We start from the raw sequence: 20583 nt of genomic DNA on the forward strand, positions 1-20583 counted from the left end.
TCTCCTGTAGGAATGGAAGTAAATGAATAGAGTGGTTCACCAGGAATTGCTGAAGGTTCCAATCCAGCCTCAACCTATTTCTGTTTGGAATTGGGAAATGCTCACAGATTTTGTAAAAGCCTTCCTGTTTGGGGGGTTGGGGTGGCAGTGGACAGATTTGACATCAAATGTTTTGCATCCTCCACCTCTCATTTGTTCTGGAAGGTTTTGGCTCATGCGCACGAAGGTGGCGAGGTCGTGCGCTCCAAGGGTCTTGTGTGGAGCTCTCTCGGCGCTAAGCAAATGTTAGTAGCCAGAACACATCTTCTGTTCACAGCAACGTGCTCAGGAGTCAGACAGTCTGGGCTTCAGCCCCTCCTTGGCCACTGCCTAGCCCATGACCTTGGATGTGTTTACTCACTCACGTTCAGTTTTGACTATTCTCATCCATCTGAAGGGGGATAGTGAAGCTACCTACTTGAAAGTGTTCTGAGGGCGCCCGGGTGGCTCAGTCGGTTAAGCGTCTGCCTTCAGCTCAGGTCATGATCCCGGGGTCCCGGGATCGAGCCCAGTGTTGGGCTCCCTGCTCAGTGGGGAGTCTCCCTCTTCTTCTCCTTTTGTCCCTCCACCCCCGCTTGTGCTCTCTCTCTCTTTGTCTTTCTCTTTCTCTCTCAAATAAATAAATAAAATCTTTACAAAAACAGAAAGTGTTCTGAGGATTAAATGAAAGACTGGAGGGATCCTGGCACATGGCAAGGAGTCAACAAACTTCATTACCATTATTATTGTTGTTTTTGTTGTTGATATTTTTACCACCACCAACATCCTTATTCTTAGGTTCAACCAGTACAGATCTGAATTTTGGTTCCATGAGTAGATTGCAGTTGCCTAGGCAAAATCCTAAGCCAAAAACTTCATACCAGGTATAAAGGAAGCACCTTTACCTATTGAGCTCTGCACTCTGTCAGGAGATGCGCTTCGTTCCACTTTGTGTTGTATCTCACATAGCACCTTAAGACATTTATGGTTCCATATTTCATACTGGGTTCGAATTCTGTTTAACACTAGCCATCTGACCTCATCTCTGTATCTCCCTGTACCTCCGTTTTCTCCTCTGTAAAATGTGGGTAATTATTGTACCTTATCCAGTGGGTCATTGTGAAGGCTCCAGGTGTTAATATTTACCAGTCAGAACGGGGCCAAGCACACAGTAAGCACTATGTAAACGTTTGCTAGTGGGACTTCATACGTTAGGAAGGGTATGTCATTGTCTAGAACGTGAAACCGTTGTTCTCCTTAGTATTGCGGATTCTTAGAGATGGAGGAAGCTTACGGCAAACTGTTCCAACCTGTTCAGTTCACACGTGGGGAATCAAAAGCCTAGGAACATTAGACCCATCTATGTCACCCAGAGGTTAGGGGTCCAACCTGGACCCAAACCTGGATCTCCTGACTCCGAGTTCAGTGCTCATGTGGCTTCACGTGGGATTAATGCAATACTTTGAGAGTGATGATATATGGAGATTACGTTCTATGGGTGAACTTAGTTATGTTATTTCTGGCATTTGGGACTTTCTCAGAATTCTCTACCATTCCATCTGTATAGAAAGTGCTCAGTTTTTTTCTTCACAGTGGACTTATCTACATGATACCGTAAAACAGATCTTACTTTCTCACAAGAGCTGTGTCAGACCGCTCTTCTTTATGGTTTCCAGAAAAGATGCTAAAGGGAAGGACACCTAACAAAGAACTGAATGTTATGATCATTAAAGCAAAAACATAGCTGTATGGTTAAATAATTATTTAAAGGGTAACACTGAGGGCAGATCTTAAAAATAGACTTAAGATATTATCCATATGGAGTATAAAGTATCTACAAAAGACTTTCAGCTAAAACTTTCCTGTGCTGTGCATTGAACTTGTCACTAATAGGCTGGCTATATTAACTGTTCAGTTTTGCATCTAAACTCTGTGTAATGTTTGTTAAGATTTTAGGTGTTCAAGTATCCTTTCAAAAATCCATAGGGAAGTTTGAACTAATCAGTGGCTTCTTTCCTATTTAAAATTCTTTCTCTTGACTTTATAGTTTTGGCTGAAAGCAAAACAGGCAGTTCCCTGTTACCAATAGATGGCAAGTTCAAGGCCAAGTAATCAGTTGAATAAAAGGTAATTACCTCAATGGGAATGCTGGTCCAAACTAAGCAATGGGAAATGAATAGAGTTGTAGAATTCTCTACTTCACAGGGCGATGCTGTAGGTTGAATGGGTGCACAGCTGAGCAGAGCAGTGTGATTATAGGAAATGTCGTTTACTTGTCCTTTTGACCAAGCCTTTTGAGCTGACTCCAGATTCTGCTCCTTAGTTTTGTGGGATCAGAAAATCACGTAACAACGTGGCTTTCAATACACTGGTCAACCTAAATCTAAGTGCCACGTTATTCATTTTATGGCGGATGGACATTGCAGGGGGCTTAACAAGTATTCTCTCTCCATTTAGCTAATGACTTGGGGAAGCCTGAATATAGTCAGGATCATGATTGATGCCCTTCAAGTCAGAGCCAGGAGTGAGAGTTTTGGTATCTGGTGCCATTGAGATCAGATAACTGATCTCTGGTAGGGGTACGTCCGCTGAGCAAACTCAGCATTCAGGTTAGCTGGACAGGCAGTTGGACAGAAGTGAGTGAGCACCTCCTCGATTGTTTTACACGTGATCACTCAGGTTCTCAGTTTTCAGACCGACCATCCTGCTTCTCTTTCCTCAGATATAAATAACACTGGTTCCACAGCAGCATGAAACAGGTAATTATAATTCAACCACGACTGAGATGACATTTTGATTCCTTAATAGAAAAAGCTCACAGGGCCCCCATTTACAAGTTGATTTTCCATAATTTAATTCTCACACTTACTAGTTAGCGTAACCTAGATAGACGCTGGCACCCTGGCGATTCTGTTTCAGCTGGAAGGCACATTCAAAGTAGCACGGTCTGAGGAAAAGTCCAGGAGTCTTACTGGAATCTTTGGAAGTGCATCAAAGAGGATTCATTTGATAAGCCACAATAAAATATCGCAAGATTCTCTCCTTCTGATCCTCTGGTCTTCATATCTCAGCTCCTTTTCTTTTTAAACGGGTGAACTTCAAGCTGTCCCCAAGCTATCTCAGTTTTTTTCTTCATTCCTTCCCTCCTTTTCTCTGTCTGATTTTCCCCTCATCAGCTATATGCCCTGTTCCTTTTCCAAGTGCAAACTATTTAAAACAGTCTGGGTCTGCAGTTCAGCGCTCTGCCCCTTTCTCTGATTCTGCATGGCAAAGCCTATGAACCAGCTGGCCCAGAGGCACTGAAAAGCCTGTGTGACTCAGGGAAGGGACACACAATTCCCTTTGGCTCACAATGGGTGGCATCAAAGCAACTTTCTCTTTATCTAGCAATAGCTGGAGGAAAGACTGCAACATTTAAATTTTAGCATATTTTCTCCCCCCCCCCCCATCTAAATTCTGGCATCCGTTGAAGGCAATAGTGCTCTGAATAAGTAGGTCTTCTGGTTTCTTCCCACAATTGCATGCTGGGGCTCTAATAATCTGCTCAAGTCAACGTGGGCCTCAGCAGAGGAAAGGGAACTCCCTATCTCTGCTCCTTACTGCCTTTCCTGCTCAGCCTCTTTCCCCTCTCTCACTGTTCCTCAGGGACTCATCTGGGATGCCTCCCCAGCCACCGCCTTCCCTGGGTTGCAGCCACGGCAGAGGAGAGAAGAGGGAGTCTGCCTCTAACTGCATAAGGGTGAACATAGGCTTCCTAGTGATTTCCCATTATACTTACTAACCATCTTTGCCCAGAGTGTGCTCCATTCCATGGGTGCTCCTTACCATACTGAGAGCCTGCAATTTCATAATGTTGCAATACTTCCAGAAAATACTTGCCAGGAAAATATATAATTTACAGAAAGACAATGAAAGTGACTTGCTAGGCCTCCCAGATAGTAGAGGGATCTGGAAACCTTCCTAATGGATTGAGATCACTTCATTCCAGATGTCTCTTGAGTCACATTCCCCCTGAATGGCTTGCTACTGTCAGCTCATTATACTTTCCCTGGAATTTCCCCTTACCCCAGCTTTTCTCCCCAGAATGAGCTTTCCATGATTCCTTCCCAGAGTTAGATTTTTCAACTCTGTTCTTATATGCATGGCAATAATCCATATGGGCTAACGTCTCCAACAGAAAGACCCTTCTGGTTCTATTGACTGATCGCTAATGTGTTTTCAATGATATATTTTACTGCCATTGAAATCATGAGTAGAAATTCATAATGCACTTGAGTGAGGGATTTGTACAAACAAAATATGATCAGAGGGGAGCAAGTATCTCAGTCAGATATACTTGTCTATTACATGTCTTCGTGATGCAGTGCTCTAAGCTTTGGAGATGCATCAGTCAAGATTTTTTTTTCAGATTTATTTATTTATTTGAGAGAAGGAGAGAGAGAGAGAGAGTGAGATGAGGGGAAGGGCAGAGGGAGAGAATCTCAGGCAGACTCCCTGCTGAGTGTGGACCCCCCAACGCAAGGCTCAATCTCACGACCCATGAGATCATGACCTGAGCCAAAATCGTGAGTTGAACACTCAACCGACTGAGCCACCCAGGTGCCCCTGCATCAGCCAAGATTTTTGTCCTCAAAGAGCACGTAGTTTGATAAAGGGAGAAGATATGTAAATGGTTCCATGTGTAAAGTGCCCAAGGTGCCGATGCAGAAAGAGCCACAGCCTGTAAAGGGAGCAGACAAAGAGGGCGTGATGAATTCTGTTTGGAGGGAGCAGGAAAGGCTTCTGTACTTGTCACTCCTCTTTGAGTTGCAAGTGACAGAAACAACACTCCAACAAGCTTAAGCAAAAGGGAGAGGTATTAGCGTATATAATTTAGAAAGGCCAGGGTGTGGTTCCAGCTTCGTGCATAGCTAGACCTGGCACCCATTAGTGTCATTAGGGTCCTTCTTTCTCTGTCTTTCAGCTCTGCTTCTCTCTGCATGTTTGACCTTTCTCCAACACGGATGCACTTCGTCCATGTGGCTTGGGAAAACTGCCACTCAGATGTGCACTTCCCGGCTTAACCTTAGGGAAAGGGAGCTTTTCTCTCCCAGGACTCATGTGTCTATCCCTAGAATAGGGCTTGGGTCATTTAGCCAGCCGTTGGCCCAACTGCTATTGCACTGAGATAAGGTAGAATGATTTGCCCAGCCTGTGTCACATGCAAGTCCTTGTGGCAGGGATGAGCCTGGCTACGTGGGACTAACTTATGACTGTCATACCCACCTGCTCCATTTACAGTGAGGGTAGGTGAATTCTCTGAAGGAAAGAAGGCTGGCAGATGGTTACTCTAGTTTCATTGATATTTAAACTGTATTGGCAAAGAGGAATCCTTTTCTAAAAAAAAAAAAGATTTTATTTATTTATTTAGAGAGCTTGAGTAGGGGGAAGGGCAGAGGGAATGGGAGAGAGAAAGAATCTCAAGCAGACTCAGTGCTGAGTGCGGGCCTGATGCACGGCTCAATCCCATGACCCTGAGATCATGACCCAAGCCGAAATCAAGATTTGGATGCATAACTGACTGAGCCACCCAGGTGCCCCAGTACTTTTTTGGTCAGATGAAGCAGTGAGGGAAAACTTATTATTTGTCATTACAGGCAATGGGAAACATTCTGGGATTTGAAGCAAGGGACGGAGATACACTTCCATTTTAGAGAATCGGTCACTCTGGCAGCCGTGCAGAGAGACCTACTCAGAGCCCAGACTCAGAGGCAGGGAGAGTAGTGAGGATACCCCTGCAGTAATCCAGATAGAAATTGGGTGTAACAGTTAAGTGCTACAGAGTGCTAAAGATACTAATATAGAATATTCTACATGTGCACGTGGGGAGATAAAGGAGGAATATGAAGGTAGTAATAAGGGTTGTATTCGGGTAGCAGAAGATGTGGAAAATGACAGAAACAACAGGACTCGGTCTTTCGAGAAAGCGACGTGTCTAGAATAACTGCAGTTTCCTAGTGGAGTAGTGTCATCTGCTGAGACGAGGAATAGAAAGAGCAGAAGTGAGGCTGCGGGAGAGGGGTGGCCGAGATGATGCCAGCAAGCGCTAAGTTTGAGGGAATGGGTGTGAACCGTTGGCCATCAGATGTGGGAATCTGGAGCTCGGAAGAGAGATCTAGGCTGAAAATATAGATGGGGGAAGTTATCAACATATAGTTCTATGCCGATGGGACTAAAGGGAATCATATCATCTAACTGTCTGGAGTGGGAAGAGAGTTAGTGGTTTTGCCTTCACCCCGGGAAGGAGAGGTCTGGGAAGCAGCAGGCTAGCAGGTGAGGAGCACAGCTCAGACCTCAACAGCCCAGGCAGGTGATACCAGGAACTTGCCAGATGTTGACTCATCACTGATTCTATACAGAGGCTGACTGCACAGTGGACCTCTTTTGTTGCGTTCGTAGGGACTTCAGGACCTAAGCCCATCACTGTGGAAGGGGACTCAACTCATCCGAGATTCCTGTAACAGCCATTGTTGTACAAAGGGCCCTTGGGACAGGGCCAAGCCTGAGTCTGCAGCAGACAGAACACAGATGTGAACGTGCTGTTGCTGGGGCCTGGTTGTATATATTAACGACTGTTTGGTTTTGAGTCTTAGCCTAATAAGGAGTTTCCTCCAGGAAAATAAGAATACAGCGCCAGTGGGAAAGTACTGCTTTCCCACTGTTGCCCGTTCCTGCACCAACATGCTTTGGTCTGTGTGGCTGAAAGCCAAGACACTGCCTTGCCTGCCCCCCTAGATCCTACTAGTCCTGAGTCTCATCCATTCTGGTTCTTGTATTTGTCCTTTCCTTTCCATTCTGATTGGAACAGCTCTAAACTAGAGTGGCTTGTCAGTTTATCTGTCCCCACCGCACCGCAGCACCCTCCTAAGACGCTTCATCATCTTTTCATCCAGAGGCCAGCAAACTCTGACTGCAGCCTGAATCTGGCCTGCTAACTCTGTTTGTAAATAAAGGTTTATTAGAACACAGCCACATGCGGGGCGCCTGGGTGGCTCATTCAAATAGGTGTCTGCCTTCAGCTTGGGTTGTGGTCCTGAGATCAAGCCCTGCCTTGGGCTCCTTGCTCAGCGGGGAGCCTTCTCCTCCCTCTCCCCCTGCTTGTGCTCTCTCTCTCTCAGATAAATAAAATCTTAAAAAAAAAAAAAAACCCACAGCCCACACTCACTCATTTATTGTCTAAGGCCATTTGCACACTGCAATGACAGCTTTGAGTAGTTGCAACAGAAATTGTGTGTTCTAGGGGACCCTGGGTGGCACAGCGGTTAAGCGTCTGCCTTCGGCTCAGGGCGTGATCCCGGTGTTACGGGATCGAGCCCCACATCAGGCTCCTCCGCTATGAGCCTGCTTCTTCCTCTCCCACTCCCCCTGCTTGTGTTCCCTCTCTCGCTGGCTGTCTCTCTCTCTGTTGAATAAATAAAAAAAAGAAAGAAAGAAATTGTGTGTTCTACAAAACCTAAAATATTTACTGTCTGGACCTTTATAGAAAAAGCATCCCAACCCCTATTCATCCATCCTACACACCAGTGCCAGATTAATGTTCCCAAAATGCCATTTTACCGTATCATTGTCTTGCTTAGAACCCTACAATATATCATTGCCTGTAGAATACAATCCAGACTTCTTGGCCTGGCATTCAAGGCCCTTGATAGTCTAGTCCTAGCCAATCTTTTGAATCACTGATCTCTATTCCAAAGAGCAAGCCCTACCCTTCAGAGAGATTTCCCTCCTCCCTGTCCCTGGAATGTGCAGGGACATTTCTACCCTTGTTCACACAATTATCTTTCCCTGGAATATGCTGTCCATTAATTTATATCTACCTAATTCCTATTCATTTAAAAAAAAAGATTTTATTTATTTGACAGAGAGAGAGCGAGCACAAGCAGGAGGAGATGCAGAGGGAGAGGGAGAAGCAGGCTCCCCACTGAGCAGGGAACCTGATCCAGGACTCCATCCCAGGACTCTGGGATCACGACCTGAGCCGAAGGCAGACGCTTAACTGACTGAGCCACCCAGGCGCCCCAAATTCCCACCCATTCTTAATGAACTAACTTAAAACCTGCGTCTGTCATGATCATGTCTGTTCACAGTGACCACCTATGAGTCTGCTGCTTGGGCATATAAAGGTTCACTTCCTGTACCATCAGTAATATTTTCTCTATACAAGGCACAGTCACTCATATCATGGTGGGCATCTCTAGAGGATTTTCTATATAAACAAAGAGGGAAACAAAGAGTTGGGAAAGCCTAGGTTTGCAAGTGACCAGACATGTAATTAGAACTCTGGCTTAGCGCATTCAGGTTTCCATAACAAAATGCCATAGCCTGAGTGCATCATCTACAACAGGAATTTGGTTCCCACAGTTCTGGAGGCTGGGAAGCCCCAGATCCAGGCACTGGCACATTCCATGTCTGGTGGGGACCTGCTTCCTGGTTAAGCAACAACTGTCTTTTCACTGTGTCCTCACATGGCAGAAGGGGCAGAAGAGTTCTCGGGGGTTTTTCATTTAAGGGCACTAGTCCCATTCAGGAGGGCTCCACTCTCATCACCGCATCACCTCCCAAAGGTCCCCACCTCCTAATTACTGTCACTTTGGGGATTAGGTTTCAACATATGGATTTAGGGGGAGGACACAAGCATTCTGTCCATAAAACACGTAGCACACAGTTCACATGCATGAAAGTATGGTGTCTCTGCATCTTGTGTCCGTGGCATGCTGTAGCTTGGCTCTGGGTTTAAATTTGGACAGCTGCATATCTTGACAGCCAGTGGGAGTGAACGATAAACCCCAGTGAGCCTGCTCTCAAGGAGCTGGAGTAGCTAGGATGTCGAGATGGGGGCTGGTTCCGGAGGTCCTTGCTTTATCATGTGGGCCTCTGAGGCACTGCGTATGGGGGCTCTTCCCGTTAGGCCTCACTTTCCCATCCACTGTCGTATGTTATATGTCCTTACACATACTCTGGGATTAAGCAGCATCCATAATGCGCCACTGATTGGAGTTCTTTGGTAAATGGTACGTTCTCGGGCCTCCCTTTGACAGGGAGTTTATATGCCTGACTTGGATATCATGTCTCCCAGCGGCTTGAGATTATAAACTAATATTTCTTACAAGTCTGTGCATTGCACAAGGAACTTGGTTGTAACACAAATCATTGCCGTGTTGACTTGAATAGCAGTGGCGTCGGCACATCCCCAGAAACATAGCAGCTCCTTAAAATACAGGCTTCTGTTATCACAGAGCCCAGCAGCCAGCCTTCCACATTACTGTCTTCTCCAGGGTTTGGCTGTCGTGTTGTCGAATGCCACTCTGTCTGTCTAGCAAGTTTCTCCCTGCATGTGTGAGTAAAGGAAAATAATCCAGTGCCGTAAATGTCTCAGCAGACCTCCCCACTGTGCACTTTGGAAACAAAACGTGGAACAAGTAAGCTGTCATTAAAGACAGGCCTTTCTGTTCTTAAATCAGTCACATTTATATGATGTCTGTTGTCTGCATTTGAGAAGTGTGGAGAAGAAAAGCATTAAGTGTGCACTCCGGTGGAAAGGGCATGCTCTGAATACAAGGGAGTTACCTCCGTTTAGAGCCAATGTCTAGGCAGTACCTAGGAGTAAACATGTGGCAATAAGTATAAGAACAAATAACATTTATTGAGCATTTACTATGTGGCAGACCATTGTTCCAAATCCTTCACATTATCATTGAATCCACGCCCCAACCTTATGGTTTAGGTACAGTTATGGTCTCCTCTGTATGTGAGAGAAGGCTTGGACTCAGGGAGGTAAAAGAACTTGCCAGAGGTCACACAGGTAGCAAATGGCAGAGCTGGGCATTGGATCCAGGCAGACCAACTTCAGGTTTCATATTTAACGTAAGCTCGGGGAGCCCCGCCCACATGCAGTGCTCCCCCCACCCCGAGGCTAGTTTCAGCAAAGACCACCCATCTAATTCGCATCGTTTGTGATGTCCAAAGGGATGATTTGTCCTACGAAATTGGAAATTATGTTGGATTACTTGTGTATGTGATTTCGGTAAGAGAAAGCTGACCCTGGAATCCCCACTGTTTCATTCTGCCATACAGGCAGTTTAGAACAACCTCTATCTTTTCGATTGAGACATTTTTATTCTTTGTCTCCAAATTAACACTGCATAGAACATGACTGTGTGAGTGTGTGTGTGTGTGTGTGTGTGTGTGTGTGTGTGTGGAAACCGCCTTTTCTTCTGGATTAAATTGCTGCAGCCTGGCTGACTGAGGAGACTCTCCCACTCGCCGAGCCCACAGCAGGCATGTTAGGAGAAAGCCGCTGGAGGCGGAGGGCAGGTGACACTGCGTGTGTGCCCAGCATCTCTGCGAGTGTCTCTCCAGATGTGTGCTGCTGCTGCTGTCGCCGCTGCTTCCGGCCTTAAAATTCCTGGAGCCAACACCCACCTACTCTTACAGCCTCTCTCTCTTTATTTTCAAGGAAAAGAGAAAGAGGCAGACTGAAATAGAAGGCAAGCGACAGGAGCTTGACGAGCAGATACTTCTGCTGCAGCATTCCAAGGTAAGTGGCCGATCCCGCGAACCTGTTCCGTTATTAGACATGCAGATCACACTCCGGAGAGCTGGGCAGAGCCTGCCCTGGCGTGAAGGCACCGCCGCTGACTGCACCAGCCCTGTCTCGTTCTGTCGGGAAACCATCTCTTGGCTTTTCTTGTGCATTTCTCCAATTCAGGGCATTGTTACAGCATTCCAGTTTCTGCGAGCATGAGGAGATTAGCGTGTGCCTGTGGACGGGTTTGGGGGCTGGTGTGTGCATGTGAAATGTGGTGGTTATATATATAGCAACTGGAGGAGAATTTCCACATGGTGGGTGAGGCAGCGTTCCAGAGCTGCACCCCAGTGCGCGAGGTGCTCTGCGTGTGTTTGTCCGGAGGCTCCCAAGGATGCATTGATCATACAGTCCTTTTATAGCTTAAAAATCTTCATATTTTCTTTCCTGATATGGAGAAAAGAGAGAGAAAAGCACTGTGATCTGATAAAAGAGCAACCCTGTGTATTTCCGATGATTCGTTCGTTTTATTTCTACTTTCACAATTTTGGAAGGTGTTCTCTTAGAATGAGCAGTTGGTCAAAAGATGGTATTGAAATGATTTGACTTGCTTGGGTCTCCATTGCACAGAGGGGGGAGAGAGAGAGAGAGAGAGGGAGAGATGTTTCATTATTTATTTTTCTTTAAAACATAAGGCACTTAAGCATCATAATTGATTACAGCCTACGAGAAGCTCTGTCACTGTCACAAGGACTCCACAGGCTATCAAATGTTGCTTTTTGCAGGCTTGCAGAATATTGTGAACACGTTCCAGTGGCCAGCTGGGAGTTGCTACATGCCTTCTCCTGCTCTGGGCTTTTTCAGGAAAACCTGCTCAACTCAAGTTGCTGTGACATTCGTGCACAGAGGTGCATTGCTCAGAGGGCGGGTGGGGAAGGTGGGGCTGACTTTCAGGGTGATGCTCGGTAGAGATAGTTTAGATTCTTTGAAACAAGATGAGTCTTTATGATTGTCTTTCCCATTCTTCGCTAGAAGATAGGGCCGTGCTAAATGAATCCTTAAGATGAGACTTGTCAGCAAGCTGATTTCAAATAGCAGCATGACCTAAATCTGCTTCGCGTATTCATCAGTTTACTATCAACTTTAACCAGAGAAATGTTTTTAAAAGGAAGAACAGCAGCATGTTACTGAGAATATTGCCCATTTATCTTCGCTTTTGTAAAACCATTTATGGACCTTTCTTTGTAGGAGCTTACAATATATCCTATATGCTGTTACTCCCTCCTTACAACATTCCTGAGGAAGCACTGAGGGCAAAAGTTAGTATTTTCTTCTTACAGAGAGGGGGACTTAAAAACACTTAATAGAACAAGTGAATTCTTCAAGGTCAATCCGGACAGAGCTGGGACTCTGGCTCAGTGTACAGCCAACTCACTCCTTACAAGAGACCAAAATGTACTAATACCTCAGTGAATTCTTGGTTTAAGGTGGATTTTGTGTTTGTTTGTTTGTTTGTTTTTTATGAAGGGGACTGAAAAAATGAGAGGCTGTTTTGACTAGACAGCCCCTCTCCCCTTTAAGCACAACTTTGCTTTTGCATTCTTTGAATCAAAAGTCAGGCAATAAACATATGTCAGAAGATTAAGTGTCTTTTATCCCACTTCTTATCATTCTGGATGCCAGATAAGATACCAAGGACTCATTCATTGCTGATGTCCAGCACAGTATCCATCCCTGTATCCATCCTTCCATGTATCCAGCCATCCAAGCAATAGAGAGAACAGTAAAAAGGACTTAGTGTTGCACATAGAAGCAGTGAGACTCCTTCGGAGACTTGGAAACAAGGGAATCAGATAGTTCTTTATGGTTCTCCTGGTAAAATTCTCACATTGTTGATGAAATTGGCTATCTAAGGGAACGCCCAGCCCTTTCACCTAAGAAACCTTCCAGTAACCTGGAGAGAAAGGACTGGAAGTGATGGCAGTTTAATAAGTGGAGAACAGTGGGTTGTAATTTTCTCTCTCTGGGGAAGGCCCGTGTGGACAGAATGAGGGTGGACCAGTAGCCTTGAACAATGAAAGCAAAAACAAAAACAGCCCCAGCGGTCCCAAAGGTGGTTTAGCCAGACTTCCCTGGAGAAACTCCAGCTCTGTCGGTACCAAATTTCTATGCTCTGGTGAGGGGGGGCCTGAGGTAGGCGAGGAGTGTCATCAGGCCTCACCTCGGCTCAGGTGAAACTTCTCTCCTGACTCTGCCTCTCTTTGTTCTGAGTCCATCCTTCCCAAAATAACTGAGTTATTTTGGTGGTGCCTGACTGGGAGATATGATCACTTCAGGCACCAGAAATGAATAGGTTCGACTTTCAATCAGTTAGCTGTTGACTGAACTTGAATAGCGTGAGTCATCTTCCTTGTGATCATTCAGTTTTGAGCTTGGCAGCCTCGCCCCTGGATGGTAGTAAATTCATTGAGGTTATGGTTCCTCTGTGAGCCTCTTGCTAGAGACTCAGCCAGCTTTGTCCTGGAAGCCTGGCAGCCTTGTCATCCACTTGTCCATCCTCGATAATAGTCATGGTTTTTGAGTGCCTAATGTATGCCTGGCACTCTAAATACATCCCCTCAATAATGGCCACAAAATTCCTCGCTGACTTAAGTGGCCACATTCCCTGTCTCACAGGTGAGAAAACGAACTCATGAGGTGAAGTCATTCGCCCAAGAACATAGAGACTATAAGTGAGGGATCCCTGGTTCAACCCTAGGGCTTGTCTGCCTCCAAAACCAAGCCTTCTCCAGGACACTGTTTTCTTCAAATGAAATGTTCCATTTTGAATAATTTGTCTAGAGAGAGGCCGGTTACCGTCTTCATTGTCTCTTAAAGTTATACTTCCATGGACTCCAGAAAATTTAGAACATGTTGGAGACATTATGGATTATTCCTTGAAGTAGAAAATATTAAGAAATATGCCAACAATGTTTATTTCACTAATTTATAAATTCTGGGATGCTCCCTAAAAAAATAATATATGCTTAGTGCAAAGTTAAATGACAAGCATTAGAATTAGATTTCGTATTTATTAAGATACAGTTCTCATCATCAAATAGTCTATGGACACTTATTCTCATGCAGTGAGTATGAATTATTTAGATACATTTACTGGTCTCTTGGCAAAGCAGATAAATAGAATGCAAGACAATCGTTTTGATGCTTATTTGATTAATATTCTTGGTAATCGTGATATTTAGGATATGCAGTGAGCAATGCCACAAAATGGAATATTGTTACTTTATATATTGACAATAAACAAATTCTGCAATGCAATGAAAGACCCAAGGACTGAAAGAGCTGCTATACTCTTTAGGAAGATTAGGAAACCTTCAAGTACTTTGAAGTCCTCACCAAATTAAGCTCAGATTTCTTTTTACAAGATACTTAGCTATATTTAGTATCTAATATTTATGATGTAAGAATTTCCAAGAAGTACTCACATATGGGACCAGTAAGCAATTTTAATAGCTGAATAATTTTTGCTGATTATAAGAGAGAGGAATGCACGATCCTTGCAAAAGCAAAATTTTGAAGTACAGGAAAATATAAAGAAAAAAAACACATATCAGCTGTATACTGGTCACCCAGATATAACTCACACAGAGGTATACTCTTCTATGCTTTTTCTCTAGTATATTTTTATAGATTAAGCTGTGTGACCCTTGTTCACAGGCATCATCAGCTGGTGATTAAAATGAGATGGTATTAACATTCAGGTCCAAAATACATTCACCTTTACCTCTTTTTTTGATTTTGTTATATGGGCTCTTTTAAATTCTCATAAAAGGGGTGGCTGGGGGGCTCAGTTGGTTAAGCATCTGCCTTCGGCTCAGGTCATGATTGCAGCGTCCTGAGATCAAGTCCTGGGTTCAACCCCATGTCAGGCTCCTTGCTCAGTGGGGAATCTACTTCTCCCTCTCCCTCTACCCGCACCACCCACGCCCCGGTTTGAGCTCTCTCAAATAAATAAATAAATAAATAAATAAATAAATAAATTCTCACACAAAACTTTGTAATTTTTGTGACATCACATCTAACATTCTTTTGCTTTATGATTTCTGACTTTGATATGGTTCTTGCAAAGAACATCCCAAACACTTACCTAGGATGTCTCTTGTCCTTCAATAGTTTTAACCCATCTAGAATTTATTTTTCTCTATGAAATAGGGTAGGAATGACTCTACTTTTTACAGATGGTGAGCCAGTTGCCTCCACATGATTTATTGATTAATTCCTTTTTCCTCACTGAAGTAAATGTCTTCTTTATCATATACATATTTCTCCCTTATACTCAAGTCCACCATTTATGGATTCTTCTTAGTCCATGAATCTGCCACTCCTGTGGTAATACCATCCTCATTGAACCCCTCTAGCTTTTTAATGTATTATAAGGATTAATAATATGTCATAAGGCAAGAGCCATCATTATTCTTCTATTGAAAAATCGTCTTGGCTTTGTATTCCATGGAAACAATTATTTATTTTTATTGTTTTTACTATGTGACTTGTGATAATATGAGTTTTAAAAATAAATCAACTCTTATATTATACCAGACAGACTAAATTTAATATTCCCTTTGCGCTCTTGGTTGAATTACCAGAGATTTGTCTGTTTTATTGGTCAGTCCAAGGTCCCAGCAAGAGTAGGCATGCAGTAGGATTGCCACATGAATCCCTTTGGAACTGTCACATTTATAAAGATTTGTATGACAGAGGCAGCACTGTCAGAATCAAATTGCTAATATCATCTCTTCAATACAAAAGCTGCCTTTGAATTATTTATTTATGAGCAGGGAACCCTGACTAGACTTTTTTTTTCTAGTCCAAGTTATGAAAATTGTCATTATATTTTAAAAACCACAGCCTTTTCTTTCAAGAAGCATGAATGAAAACACATCAAAGACTGAATTGTGACCCTGCAAGCTATTTACTGTCAGCCACCAAGGTCATTTGCTGCATAGCCTGAAGGTACCAGGGGTCTTGCTGCAAACATGTTGTGTCTCCCACTATTGTGAACCTTTAGCACTAATTTTAGACCTTTCTTGATTATTAGTATGTGTGAAAGGCCAATTTCAAATTTTAAAATATTGAATAGACAAGCAGGGTACACAGTGTAAGGGAACTTTCCATCTCACCCTTTTTCCCATCACATCTCCACTGCCCCTGGAAACAGAGCTGGAGTAGAAGTTAGACCTTGGTTTCTTCTATCCGAAGTCTCGGTTTGGCGTCTGCGTGGACTAAAATCATATAACAAAAAGTCAATACCAAATCAAGATCTTACAGGGAGTCGATGGGGGGGGAAAGGACGTGTCCCAGGGCAGGAGAAGGAGAACAGAGAGAGGACACAGATGATCAAAAACACATCACAGCTACTGGCACACATTGTGTTTAAGCCATTTTAGAAGGTTGAATTTCGCCAGATTCCCAACATCGTCCCCCAACACAGCCAGGGTTGGCTTTAGCCAGATTACAGATGAATGCAAGATTTGGAGGAAAGAGTAAACTCATAAAAGTGTAAGAAGAAATCACAGGTAAATATTTTCATAGTCTTCGAATGGGGCAGCCTCATCTAATGATTACAGCAAACCCTGAATTATAAACTAAAAAGATTGGTGGATATGACTTTATACAAATTACAAACAATCAGAAAAAAAAAAATTGGAGACTGACTGGTCCCGACTTCTCTCCACTGCCCATTCCCCACCCCCACCACCCAGACACTACTCATTGCTTACCTGGATCACCTGGAAAAGTTGGTTAACATCAGGTATCTAATCTGTAGATTGAAAAAGTTGGATTAATCATGTTGCACCCTTTATTTATTTATTTTTTTAAGATTTATTTATTTATTTATTTATTTATTAGACAGAGACAGCCAGCGAGAGAGGGAACACAAGCAGGGGGAGTGGGAGAGGAAGAGGCAGGCTCCTAGTGGAGGAGCCTGATGTGGGGCTCGATCCCGGAACGCCAGGATCACACCCTGAGCCGAAGGCAGACGCTTAACGACTGCACCACCCAGGCGCCCCATGTTGCACCCTTTAAATATTTACAATTTTATTAGTCAGTTGTACCTCAGGAAAGCTGGGGGAAAAGCTTTGGTTAGATCTCTAAGTAGAAAAGTCTAAGATTAATAGTCAAATATTAATAGTCTATGATTTTATATTTGCTAAACATGGTGCTTGTGCATGGTTTTTCGATCATTCATTCGTTCAATGGGTATTTATTATCATAAACTATCACCAATAGCCTTGCACGTCAGCCACCGTGGACGAATAGGAGCTAGGGCACTTGGCTGTGGGAACTCAGGGATGAATGGGAGACGAGCCTGCCATCAGAGAAGCTGGAGAGGACTTATCCGGGTCAGGGGGTAGGTCAGCGGTGCCTGATGGTTTTGTAAACCCTATCTGAGAAAAAGAGGGCTCTTGGGGATCTTGGCATGCACCATGTATTTGGCTTCAAATCTCAGAGCCGCACCTTACCAAACGTGTGCCCATGGGTCACTGACTTAATATGAGCACCTGCCTCGTGGGATTTTTGTGAAAGTTTAATGAATTTATATAAAGCACTTACAACAGCAAGAGTGATGAGAATTATCATCATCATCATCGTCGTCACTCGATACCATGGCTTCAGATACCATTTATGTATCCATGACTCCCAAATTGATGTCTCCAGCTCCAGGGGCCCCTGAACTCCAGACTCTCGTGTTCAGCTGTTTTCCCGACATGGCCACTTAGATGGGCATCACGTCCCTTTATAAGCCTCTCAAGCTTAACCTGCCCTAAATGGAAGTTTTGGTTTTCTGCTCTTCTAGCCCTTGTTCTTCGTCTAGTCTTTCCAGTCTCCAGGTGGGATACCGCCATCCACCCCTTTGCTCAAACCAAATATCTGTGTCACCTTTAATCCCATCCTTTCCCTCATGCCCCGCATCTAATCTGTCAGCAAGTCATGTTGACTCTACCTCTAAAATTCGCCCTGTGCCTTCCATTTCTTCTGCTGCTCCTCTGCTTCAAGCTAACATGCTCTGTCACCTGTTGATATGATAGAGCCCGATCACTTATACTTTGTAATCCTGTCCCTTCCACACTGTTCTTTTCCTACCGTGCTTAGGACAAATACCAGACTCCTTAGCAAGTCTGCCGTACCCTACCTAATCTGGCCTCTGCATTCCTCTCCATCTCCAGCTTGTTCTACCCTCCCCTCCCCACCCCCCACTCACTGTGATCCAGCCACTTGGGCATTCTGTCCGGTCCACACGTGCTGAGCTCTGTCCCACATCTGGGCTATTACATTTGCCAGTCTCTCCCCCTGAAATTCCTTTCCTTGGATCTCAGATCTTAGCTCAAATGTTCAAGTACTCACAGGGACTTTTCCCACCCGAAGTGTCCCCCATCCGTCCCTGTTTGTCCTGTGGTCCTGCCTACCTCCTGCCATGCGTGTTATCACCATCTGAAATTATCTTGCATTCTTGTTGACTGGGACAAAAGCTCAGTGATCCTGGGCACTTGCCTGTCTTCCAGAGCGGTGTCTTCAGGACCTGGCAGAGTGTCTGGCATGTAAGGGAAGGGATGGGGACACCACTGCTCCCGAGATGGGGATGCAGGAGGAGAGATGGGTGTGTGGGAGAAGGATGAGCTCCTTTTCGGATCGGTGTTTGGCTAGCCAGTGGGAACGCTTGTGCATGCTTCAGGCTTTTGGATAGTCACAGCTTCTCATGCAGGGCTTCAAATCGTGGACCTCGGACCAGCAGCATCAACGACAGCATCACGTGGGAGCTTATTAAAATTCAGATTCCTAGGCCTTATCCCAAACTGGGAGAATCAGCATCTCTGGAGGTGGGAATCTGTGCTTCCGCAAGCTCTCCTGGAAGCCTTACCCATTCTTCCTTTGTCTTGACTCTTCATAGTTGCACGCAGTTGACAAAGGTGAACTTTCACAGTTCTTCACCCTGTAAGCTATGACACATTTTTTTTTTTTTTTTAGTATATGCTGTTTGGACATAAAAAAAGAAAAGTTTTTATTTTTAGTGTTCCCTTCTGCCGTGCTCTGCTTGTCACTCAATTCTAAAGCACTAAGGCAGCCAATAAGGACCAGAACAGCAGAGGGAAACTGGTGCTTTCGATGGGCGCGTGTGATCGGCGTGCACAAGTGCGTTATATTCCAAGGCGGTACCACCGCTGACCCTCAGAGACAAGGGGAGGGGATCTGGCGGAGGCCAAGGGAACCGCCAGTGGTAAGCATATTTGAATTGGTGGTTTGCCCTAGCAGCATTACTTTGGGGCCAAGTGAAAAAATCAACTTTGCTTTTTTGTTTTTGTAACGTCCAGACACTTTTGTAAAACAGACCTGAGACCAGGCCCGCTGTCTTGTTCTGTTAGAATCTGTCTTCTGGGCACCAGCTGTTGGGGATGTTTTGGTGACATCACTGCCTTATCCACACGTGAGGGCACATGTGCTTTCGGTGTTCACGGTGACCAGGCTGCTTTTGTCAGAAGTACCGATGGACGGCTAGGGCTAACCAGCCAGCAATGAGCGGTTAGACCCTTTCCTTGGTGGCAGGAGGCACAGTGTGAAGAAGAGCAGAGAGAACATCCCCAGGAGCAGCCACTGTGTCCTATTTCAAGAAGCCCCGGCTGCAGAGCATCCCTGCTGGGGCAGAGAAAGCGGGGTCTGTCCATGGCTGCCATTCCAGAAGAGTCCACACACCAAGACAAGGATGCCAATAGATCTGTCCCCCAATAATCCTAATGGGGTTTTTACCTTCTATGGGTTGAACTAGGTGAGTATCAAACATTTCAGCTCAGGGAGCACTGTGAATGAAAGTGTGACACCCCCCCTCCTGAGTAGTTAGAGTGACAGAAATTTGCGATTTTTCCAGTTCACCCGTTTACTCATTCGTCCCCTGCAACTGGGCTGGGTGCGGCAATGAGATGCAAAGGGAAATAAAGAACAGTCCCAGCCTTTGAGGCGCTGGGGGTCTAGAGGGGAGAGATACAAAAAGAAATGGAGGACAGTGTGAGAGTGCACTGGAGTATGTCCTCTGCTAGAGGAGACAGACCAGAGAGCCATGGATCCTGCCAGCAGGAGCAGGGGAAGGCTTCTCAGGGGACATTTTACCTGCTCTTTCTCAGATGAAGGCAGGAGAGGCCAGGGGAACAGCATGAGCAACAATAACAAACATTTCTATAGTACTAAGTATGGGCTCAGCGCTTTTAGCGTATGAACTCATTTAATCCTCATGACGAGCCTGAAGTGGGCTCTGTCATCATGTCCATTTTACAGATGAGAAAACTGAGGTTTGGTGAGTCTGATGAGACTGTCTGAGACCACACAGCTAGTAAGTGGGAGACCCGATCCAGAATTCACAGTTAACCACTGTTAACCACAGTTAACCACTGTTCACACAGCTTCTCACGTATGTGAGCATGATATCTGGGGAATTTTGAGAGGAGGACAGTGGTTTTGAATTTTTTTTTCCGTAGCCCACTTAGGAAGAGAAACCAGTTTAACCCACTCATCCCCATTTTCCAGTGAAAGAAACATCTGCACGATAAAGCTTTGGAGAATGTAGTAGTTTGCTAGGGCAGCTGTAACAAAGACCACAGACTGGGTGGCTTACACACCAGAGATTATATTCTCATCATTCTAGGGGCTAGAAGTCCAAGATCAAGGTATCAGTAGTGTTAACGTCTTCTAATGATCTCTTCTTGGCTTGTAGATGGCTGTCTTCCTCTGGTGTCTACATGGTCTTCTTTCTGTGCACGTCTGTGTCCTAATCTCCACTTCTTATAAGGACACCAGTCATACTGGATTAGAGCCCATTCCAATGACTTCATATAACCTTCAAGACCCTATTTCCAAACATAGTCACATTATGACGTAGGGGAGTTAGGACTTCAACATATGAATTGGTGGGGGATGGGGGCCATGATTTAGCCCATAAGAAAGAGCAACCA

General features: G+C 44.7%; 1 protein-coding gene across 1 annotated transcript in view; it reads left to right on the forward strand.

The window, feature by feature from the left end:
* Positions 1 to 10206: 10206 nt before the first annotated feature.
* Positions 10207 to 20583, forward strand: part of LOC103678562 (paralemmin-2) — a 69120-nt gene continuing 58743 nt past the window's right edge. The window contains exons 1-2 of the mRNA XM_040631341.1: positions 10207 to 10214; positions 10417 to 10594. Of these exons, the coding sequence (XP_040487275.1) occupies positions 10207 to 10214; positions 10417 to 10594 (186 nt within the window). The remainder of the gene's footprint in view (positions 10215 to 10416; positions 10595 to 20583) is intronic.

The sequence above is a fragment of the Ursus maritimus genome, unplaced genomic scaffold (genome assembly GCF_017311325.1).
Source record: "Ursus maritimus isolate PB19 unplaced genomic scaffold, ASM1731132v1 scaffold_17, whole genome shotgun sequence".
NCBI classification, from domain to species: Eukaryota; Metazoa; Chordata; class Mammalia; order Carnivora; family Ursidae; genus Ursus; species Ursus maritimus.